Genomic DNA, 9,863 nt, shown 5'->3' with positions numbered 1-9,863 from the left:
TAGTGTAGAGAAGGATAATACTAGATGGCAAATGAAAACAAACAGAAGAGCTTGAAAATATATGGAGACCTTAGCATCTGTTTGGCATCAGTATATAAGGACAAATCTTATATTTTAACTTTTATATTTTTTTTTTCAAATTTCATTTTTTCAAAATACAAATATATTTTAGCATATTTTTTGCGAAAAACTATATAAACTGTTCCCAGATAAACAATATATATTTTTTGGATGAGCTTATATTTGTTGGCTTGTTTTGTTTTTAAAAAATAAACTAACCATCGCGTACTCTTGGTGCGGTGGTCACTCCACAAGTATAATTGTACTTAAAAAAAAAAAAAAAATAGACTTGAAATGTTCCTTGGTCTTAATTGGAAACTTGAGCAAAGAGTAGATTTTTTTGTTTTGTTTTGTGTGTTGGGGGGAGTTATAGATAAAGTAAAAAAAAAAATTATTTATTTTTATCTTTAGTTGGTGTAACTACTCAAGTCAATGAAAGGCAATTGTTACTATTTAAAACTAAAATTAATATTTTAACAAATAGACTTGTAAGAGAAAGAAAGAAAGAATAATAATAATAATAATAAAGGCTAGGTCGGCCTTTTAACCATTAATTTGAAACTCAAGGCATGAAAAAGGCAACCCTAAAGCCAAAAAATAGTGAGGCAGCTAGAGAAGAAGGCTAGAATAATGGCAGACTTGAAAAGGGTTGGTCGGGGGGGCATAAGTAAAGATTAAGCAAACATAATAAGAAAAGGGTCGCCCACAATGGGAGAAATATAATTAAAAAGGAACAAAAACCATTGAGGAATGCTTGGCAAAGTGATATCTTAGGCTGTGTTTGGTGCTTGGTTTCTAAAATAAACAAACTTAAGAAACTATATCTTTATCCAAAAAAATGACTTGGTACAGTACAGGTGTGACCACATATTTGATTAAAGGTGTGTTTTGACCATGCTTTTATATTTTTTTTTCCTTATTATGGATCATGATTCATTGGTTCTAACTTGTGCTGTCTTTGATGATTTCTGGGGCTATATGAGTTTATTGTAATGGAAAACATTAGGGGCTCTAAAGTTGTATAGATAAGCTTGCATTATAAGCTAACTTTCATTGGCAGCAAAGTAAGGGGGACTATTGTGTGCTGAGCTTTTTCTTCGGGTGCGTTTTGTTGATAGGTAGATTTGAGTGCAAAACCTACTGATGGTGAAAAATAAATGAGTCTAGACATGTCCTTTATTAAGTGGATGAAACCAAATGCAATGATAATAGCAACTAAAACTTCAACACTCTTATAGTCTTATGTGCTCCAAAAATGGGAGTAGATTCAATTTATAAATCCTTATCTTGTATCTTATGTTATATAGAAAGATCAATCAAGAATATAAATTAGATTCTAATTGCACTTCAATTTTGTATTGAGTGTCAATATAATAATTGTCTCCTGTCAATTGATGTCAATCATCAAGTGTCTCCATTCTTTAAATGCACGTCAATTTCTTGCCAATTTCTTCTAATTATACTTTGTTGTGCGTCAATGTCAGTTGTGGTTACATGCAATTTTGTCTTTCTTAATTGGGAAAATAAAAAGACTAGATTCAAATTTATATGCTTTTATATAATACTATGAATGTGTACACTTTGGGTGCCTAGCATCTTTGGGTAAAGCTTAGTTCTCTTAATTTATCGTTGTAATGCTCTAAGCTTAATTATCTCATGGAGAGAAATACCAAACTAATGTAGCTGTGTTGTTCTTCACCACCTCGATGCATTCCCTTCTCTCCTCAGCATCATCCCACACTAAAAGATAACCTAGAGTACAGGCCCCTGGGAGATAAGCCTTCCTTGATAGGGAAGAAGCAAGTGTAACCTCTAACTGGCTTTAACACACACTTTGGAATTGAACCATTTCCTTTCCATGGAGTTTTTAAAAGTTTAAATTTCTTAGAGATAGAGAGAGAGGTAGGAATTTATTGGACGAACTACACTCCTTTGCATACGTTAGGATTCCATTAATGAGAATTAGTTAGAGAAGAATGTAGGACAACTATGCATGGTACATCTTGATTGTGTCTCCAAGGTATAGCTAAATGAGCGACTTATGAATAAAGATTATTATTTGGGATCCTTCATTTCTTCAAACAAAACGAACTGAAATAGAATCAAACCGATTTCCTAAATAATTCTTTGGATATTTCTTAAAGTCCCGACTTTCCATGGAATGTGAGAAGTAGATGAACCGCCATCAGGGAGTAAAATGAAACATGAAACCGTAGCTTCCAAGCAATAGGAGGAGCTTTTTATTTTGTATGACTAGGTAAGGCACTTGGAAACCTATTCAGTCAACTAACTATGAGCTCAGTAAATGCCTTAAGGTTGTCTAAGGACCACATCTATGGGCCTGGCCCAGTTGGGTTGGACTTGGTTGAGTTGGTCTTGCTTGATTTGCTTGTCCAGGCTTACAGCCTTTTTCCTCGCCAATAACGTTTTGGTAACTGTTCCATTCAATTTGCAATTGCATACTTCTACGCCTTTAATACCCCCCAAAAAAAAGAAAAAAAGAAGAAGGGAAATTCAATGTAAAGCTGAAACGACAAGTCAGTTTTTTTTTTTTTTTAATAATTTTTTAAAACGACATTGTAGAACTACAGGTCGTCTGACTCGAAAACAAACGACAATAACAACAAATCGTATGTAGTTACATAAAATTCAAAAAAACGACAGGACACATCTAATTCCGAAAACCGACTCGTAAGTTCGTAACGAAAGTAACGAGTCTATCTCTCTGTCTCTGTAGCGTAGCCTAGCTCCTCCCAAAATTTCCTCTCTCTCTGCAAACTCTGTTCTAAGTTCTAACTTCTTTCTCATTATCTCATTGAATCTCTCTCTCTCACTCTCTCTCTCTCTCTCTCTCTCATTCTTAGCATTCGAATTTCCAATATGGGCCGCGAGCCCACCAAGCGGAAAAGAGGCCGTAAGCCCAAAAACCCGTCTGCCGAAACCCTAGATATCCCATCCAGCACCGCCACCGCCACCACCTCCACCGCCGCCTTAGACGACGTCTTCTCCGTCGGTAACGTCGAGCTCATCGACTCCTCCAACGCCACCACCTCCGTCGACGATTACCGTCCTCGCGGCCGCCCTAAGAAGCGCCTCAATCCCGATAAGCCTCAGCCGCTGCAGAGGAGAGCCCCGCCGAGGCTGTTTGAGAACGGCGGAGACTTTGTCGACGTGGTCGTCGGAGAAGGGGATGGACTCGGGCCCAGGGTGGTTCCGGCCATGGACGCGGTGGTCAAGGTTTTCTGCGTCCACACCGAGCCGAACTTCTCGCTTCCGTGGCAGCGAAAGAGGCAGTACAGCTCGAGTAGCAGTGGCTTCATCATCGCCGGGAGGAGAATCCTCACCAACGCTCACTCCGTCGAGCATTTCACTCAGGTCAAGCTCAAGAAGCGTGGCTCCGACACCAAGTTCCTCGCCACCGTCCTCGCTATCGGCACCGAATGCGACATTGGTACGCCCTTTCCTTTCTTTCTGGTGATTTTGTTTGGATTGTGTGCTGAGATGAGTTTTTGTGGTAGTTTTGATATGTGTTGCATTGGGGGGGATTAGGGGATTCTACATTTGTTGCCATTGAGAACAAGTTTTTGGCTTTTGTTGTTCTGGTTGAAAATGTTGGCAACAATTAAGTAAGTGTTTTATTGAACAAGCCTAGGAGTCTAGAGAATAACAAAGGTTATGTACATTAAGATAATGATTCTAGAAACTCAGGAATGAGGTTAATATCACTAAAGCCCCATGCTTGAGAGCAAACAAACAATAATCTAGCAAGCACCATATCATATCCTTATAATTTTCATATCCTCAAATATACAACAATTCCATCCCTGCCTCAAAGTTCACATCAAGCGTGATGGAACCAAGTTCCAAATATCTGCGGAATGTTTGCCGACCCACTTTTTCCAACCAAACAAAAGGTTAGGAACTGCATTGTAACAGAAGGTGCTCTCCGTTTCCCCGCTACTATGACACATAGAACACCATCCTACTATCCTCTCTTAATAAGATTCTCACAAGTGAGGATCTCCCCTTGTGTTGCCGTCCACAAAAGAAAGATCCCTCATAGGTTCCTTGATACACCAAATACTCTTCCAAGGAAAAATCATTTCACAAGGGCCCCTTAAGGCATCGTAAAATAACTAAATGAGTCAACATAAAAAAATCCATTCCTTTTCAAACTTCATTTCAATCAATCTATACCCTCTTGAGAAAGGATGTGAGAATATACTTATAATAGATATAGAACATTGAAGAAAGAGGTTACCTCCTCTAACCCCTATTCATTAAAGTCTCTCACAAAGTTGACATCCCAGCTCCTCAATTCCCTGTCATTTTGTCTTTCCCACAAGGAACTAACTGAGACATCTTGAACCAATGCACACCACATCATCTGGCATACCAAAACTGAACTCAGCTGTCCTTCCCTTGGAACTCATCCCACCCCATAGCAATACTTTTCCATAAGCCACAACCATGAGTTCCTTGAGCATTAACCTCCCCACTCCTCTCCATATTTTGCAGCAACTACCTGCCTCCATAATAACTCCTCCACACAAAGCGACATAACCATTTTCTTGAAAGTGCTTGGTTAAAGGTTACCAGCTTCCTAACTCCGAATCCACCTTTAGCAATAGGTGTGCACACTGTATCCCACCCTGCCAAGTGATACCTCATCTCATTCCCCATACCACCCCAAAAAAAATTTATCTGCAATTCCTATTCGCAACACTAATGGGAATGGTAAACTGTGAGAGATAATAAGTAGGTAGATGTTAAGATTAGCAAAGGCCTACTATGAACTTGGTTTCAACACCTCTTGTGGTGCTTGAGTGCTGGGGTTCGAACCCCACCATCTTCCCTCCCCCTATTTACCTATCCCAAAAAAAAAAAAAAAAAAAAACCTGAAGAGCTATGAGCTCTTGCAAGAGGTGACGAGATAGGGGTTATAAGTAGGGTATTGGGAAGAGAGTGGGAAGAGGAATCATTAGCAAAGTTGTCAATATACCTATAAAAAAAAAAAATAGCAAAGTTGTCAATACTGTATTCAATATAGATGGGGGTTGGAGAGAGGGAAGTTGTGAAGTAAGGTCACAGGTGCATTGGTGCTGCACGTGTAAAGTCTTTTTGTAGCCTTTTTATTTTGTTTGTATGTGGGCTCAAATTGTGGAATTTTTAATTGACTTAAGTTTTGGTTTATGCGATGTTGCAGCAATGCTTACGGTTGATGATGATGACTTTTGGGAAGGGGTGTCACCTGTTGAATTTGGGGATTTACCTGCGCTTCAAGATGCTGTCACTGTTGTGGGTTACCCAATTGGGGGAGACACAATTTCTGTTACAAGTGGTGTTGTTTCGCGAATAGAGATCCTCTCTTATGTTCATGGTTCCACTGAGCTTCTGGGCTTGCAGGTTACAACTTCGTGGTGCCAGCAGTTTGTTAATAATGAGGTTTGCGCATTTAAAAATTGTCCTGATACCTTTCTTCATGATTGCTTTTGCAGATAGATGCTGCTATAAACTCTGGGAATTCGGGTGGGCCTGCTTTTAATGATAAAGGCAATTGTGTGGGTATTGCATTTCAGTCCCTTAAACATGAAGATGTAGAGAATATAGGTTATGTGATACCAACACCAGTCATCAAGCACTTCATCCAGGATTATGAGAAGAATGGAGGATATACAGGTAATTTAGTCACAGGTTTGATTATTAAGTTTTGGTACTAACTTTTTGAAAGTTGTGATCCACCTTGTGATTTTTCTTCATTCATGCGTAATTATACAATTTTAATAATCACAGTTACTTAGTTTTTTCCCGTTTGAATCTGATTATCATTCATAACATGCCAGGATTTCCTATCCTTGGGGTTGAGTGGCAGAAGATGGAGAATCCTGATTTGCGGATGTCAATGGGTATGAAACCTGATCAGAAGGGTGTTCGTATTAGAAGAATAGACCCCACTGCCCCAGAATCTAATGTTTTGCAACCATCAGATATTATTCTTAGCTTTGATGGGATCGATATTGCTAATGATGGAACAGGTAAGCATGATGTCTTGTGATTGTAGGGGAAGAAAAAACAATTTTCAAGTGCATCACCAGTGGCACACCCTGTTTTGAGAGATAATAGGATGTTATGGGGTCAATAAAGACATAAGCATCATAGCTTTACATTGACAACATATGCAAATTTTGCATTAGGGTTTTAAATGTAAACATGTGAAGTTCTATACTTGTCTTTTGTTACATTATTGTTCCTTCAAACTTTGAACCTTTTGTGATATGGCATTTCATCCTATTCCTGGTGATATTGCAGTTCCTTTTCGGCATGGAGAGCGCATAGGTTTTAGTTACCTTGTCACCCAGAAGTATACTGGGGATAATGCAGCAATTAAAGTACTCCGCAATTCTGAAATTCTCAACTTTGACATTGATCTTGCAACTCACAAAAGGCTTATTCCAGCACACAACAAAGGCAGGCCTCCCTCATACTATATCATTGGTGGATTTGTTTTTACTACTGTATCTGTTCCATACCTTCGTTCTGAGGTTTGTAGTTCAAATTTTGAATCCCTTTGTGTGCTTATTTCTTTGTAATATGTAAGTCTGTATAGGCAATGATCTAATACCTTTTGCATCTACCATTTGTTCTCTTGATGGTCTAGCTGATCTTTATTTTACTTCCAAAGAACTTTAGCATGATGGAGGCTGCACAACTTGTGTAATTAGTTAATCTGATTGAATTGAGATCTTAATTCTTTCTTTTTGCATGAAACGATGAGGATGGTTGATTATCTTACATCAACTTTCTAATGATTGACAATTTTAAACTTTTTAAATTTTATATGCTATAGTGACAAGGCATCTTGGTCTTTTGAGCATATGCAGTTGCATTGGGTTGGTTGATTGCTGCGTCAATTCATCCCTGTGAACCCTCTTCTGCTAGTCTTTTTTATCTACCTGGCTTCTATTATATGTTACAGCATGCTACTAATTGAAAAACAATGTTCAATTAATCTTCTTTATCTGAAGGCTTCTACAATATTTTAGAGCATGATTCTTGTCAGGGGCCTTCTTGCTTTGGGATCACTGTTACTTTGAATGTGTGAGGATAAGCTCCAATTGCAGTTGGGTTGTCATTGAATAAGGCACCATTTAGGGTAGCTCCTTAATGCTGCTGCAGCTTCTTGTATTAAAAGGCAAAAGCCCTACCAAAATGGCTCTAACTACTATAAAAAGGAAATGAGTTTTTTATTTTTTATTATTTTTTATTCTAGGCTTGATGTGATCTTTTATTTATTAGAGGTTCTAACTGTTTGTTCCTAGTATTTCAACTTGCACACGTTTAGGTTCTGTAAATCTTCTATATTTTGATGGTTTCTTATGCAAGGAAAAATGCATTTCATTTCAAACTTTTAATGGCATTTGAGCCTTCAATATATCATCCACCTTTTGCTCTTTATAATGCCCTAATCTGTTTATTTTATTTATGAAGAGTATTCTGTCCTTGTGAGTTGCAACTTGCACGTGCATTTGGCAGCCTACTATTTTGATCTCAAACATCTAATTACCAAATTTAGTATTGTAATGTATGACTTCGCTAAGGTTTTGCTTGGTATTTCATAATCCTGACTTCCTTCTGCGTGTATGCGCAGTACGGAAAGGAATATGAATTTGAAGCTCCAGTCAAGCTTTTGGATAAACTGTTGCATTCAATGCCACAATCACCAGATGAGCAGCTTGTTGTGGTTTCTCAGGTACTTTCTGTCTTCTTGTATGTCTGTCTGTCTCTCTCTCTCAAAATGCTGGTTTTTACCTTTAATGTTTTGTTTAAGGTGCTTGTTGCTGATATCAACATTGGGTATGAGGAAATCGTCAACACTCAGGTCCGTAATAGCTGTTTCCCGCAAGTGCTTTGATGTTAGTTGCTGTATTGCTTTGGTCACTGAGTTTTTTGTGGCGTATATATTTGTGTAGGTTCTTGCTTTTAATGGTAAGCCTGTGAAGAATCTAAAGAGCTTGGCCACCATGGTAGAGAGCTGTGAAGATGAATTTTTGAAATTTGATTTAGATTATCAACAGGTCCTCTCTCTCTCTCTCTCTCTCTCTCTCTGTGTGTGTATATATGTGATATACATGACACACACACATATGTTGCATTCTCATTTATTCGTAAGTGTTCTTTTGTGCAGATAGTGGTTCTTCGGACAAAGACTGCAAAAGAAGCTACTCTAGATATTCTTGCAACACACTGCATACCATCAGCAATGTCTGATGATCTCAAGTCATGAGGTGGATCATAGGTTGTGTGTCTTTTGTATAACATCTGGATAGGAAGATGTCAGATTCAGAGGCCAGACTTGCTAGCTCTATGTTTGTAGTTTCTTATACATTGTTTCCAAATGTGATGTTACGCATTGGCTCTGGAGAACGGTTAGGTGCAGGTACCTTACTGGGGATTGATAGTTTTCTGCTCTTTGCAAGTAGCGAAGGAAATCATACGGCTTGTAGAATTGAAGGGGGTGGTCCTTATCAAATATTTTTCCTCTTCTATAAATTTTGGGGAGAGATGCTAGGCGTATATTTGTGTAATAGCTTCCATAAATTGGATGTGAATGCAATCTCAACTTCGCTGATATTTGAATTTAGAAAGAAAAAATATAATACCATTTTTGTCCTTCCTTATACTTTGAAATATCTTGTCTAGCAGTGGCATGCCTTTTAGAGGGTTTGTTGTCCACCAGCAATTACAAGGGGAATGTTTGAATAATTTTATCATACTAAGAGCATCCACTGATGTGGATGCAAAGCCTTGCAAAATAGCAAAAACACTTCATTTTACATATTTTGACAAAAAAAAACACCCAGTGAATGTAAAATTATGCATTAATGCACATGAGCTACAGTCCAGCCTCACTCTTGCCAATCAATCTAGCAGGCCACCACTGATGAACGAATTGCAGCGCCGCCGCTAATGAGCGAATTGCAGCACTGCCACCGACAAATGAATCGCAACGCCACCACCGATGAACGAAGAAGCAAGCCGCGACCTTTGTTCTTGCCGTGCCGCCATTGATCACCGCTGAAGCTCACTTGCTGAAGCTCACTCACTGATACGATCGCCGAAGCTCGCTCACCAATATGATCTCTGAAGCTCTTGTCGTGCCACCATCGATCGCCGCTGAAGCTTTGTTTGATCAGTGGGTTTTGTGGTTTTGTTCATTTTTAATTTTTTGTTTGATTAGTGGGTTTTGGGGTGATGTGTTTGATGATGGTGGCTAGGTGGGTTGATGATGGTGGCTAGGTGGGTTGATGATGGGTGTGGATTGATTGTTGATGGTGGGTGAAGATGAATATTTTATTTGAATACATGTGTATAATAAACAAATTGATGTGGATATTTTGTAAAAATGAGTGTAAAATTTAAAAAAAAAAGTAGGTTTTTTTTCGTGCAAATTTACAAAATTTTTGCTTCCACATATGCTCTAATAGTGGCATAAGGGACATATCAACCTTATTTTGTTAACAATTGGGTGTGAGTTGTGTGGAACATTGGAATGTGAGATTCTTAGTTACCTTTAAATATGGATTCTGTTGAATGCCCTGATCATTGGGGCATTTTGATAAAGGGTTTGGGAAAAGGGTGCATGTGTTTGCTGTTTGCTCAAGGCCATTTTGGAGAAAAATCTATGCTGATTTTTTGTTTTGTTTTTTTTTTCGATGAGCTTACTGGCATGAGGCTTCTTTCATTGTCCTCTCCAATTTCAATTAGCTGCCATAATGAAGAAGAAAATGTGAGAATGTTGGCCT

The 9,863-nt window shown here is 38.4% G+C and overlaps 1 protein-coding gene across 1 annotated transcript; it reads left to right on the top strand.

Moving 5' to 3' along the window:
* Window positions 1–2,740: 2,740 nt before the first annotated feature.
* Window positions 2,741–8,748, top strand: LOC142630639 (protease Do-like 9). Its single transcript, XM_075804665.1, has 9 exons — window positions 2,741–3,511; window positions 5,267–5,466; window positions 5,559–5,739; window positions 5,904–6,095; window positions 6,370–6,602; window positions 7,709–7,810; window positions 7,889–7,939; window positions 8,031–8,135; window positions 8,246–8,748. The coding sequence occupies exons 1-9, from the start codon at window positions 2,941–2,943 to the stop codon at window positions 8,342–8,344; spliced, it is 1,734 nt and encodes a 577-aa protein (XP_075660780.1). The 5' UTR covers window positions 2,741–2,940; the 3' UTR covers window positions 8,345–8,748.
* Window positions 8,749–9,863: the final 1,115 nt, after the last annotated feature.

Source organism: Castanea sativa, chromosome 4, assembly GCF_040712315.1.
Source record: "Castanea sativa cultivar Marrone di Chiusa Pesio chromosome 4, ASM4071231v1".
Taxonomy (NCBI): Eukaryota; Viridiplantae; Streptophyta; class Magnoliopsida; order Fagales; family Fagaceae; genus Castanea; species Castanea sativa.
Note: the sequence above shows the minus strand (reverse complement) of the source record. Positions and strands in the feature narration are given on the sequence as shown.

Excerpts from the sequence above, each read along its gene's own strand:
- LOC142630639 (XM_075804665.1), top strand. The coding sequence starts at position 2,941 with ATGGGCCGCGAGCCCACCAAGCGGAAAAGAGGCCGTAAGCCCAAAAAC. Across the intron at positions 5,467-5,558 it reads CTGAGCTTCTGGGCTTGCAG|ATAGATGCTGCTATAAACTC; the intron begins GTTACAACTTCG and ends TTGCTTTTGCAG. Across the intron at positions 7,811-7,888 it reads AGCTTGTTGTGGTTTCTCAG|GTGCTTGTTGCTGATATCAA; the intron begins GTACTTTCTGTC and ends GTTTTGTTTAAG.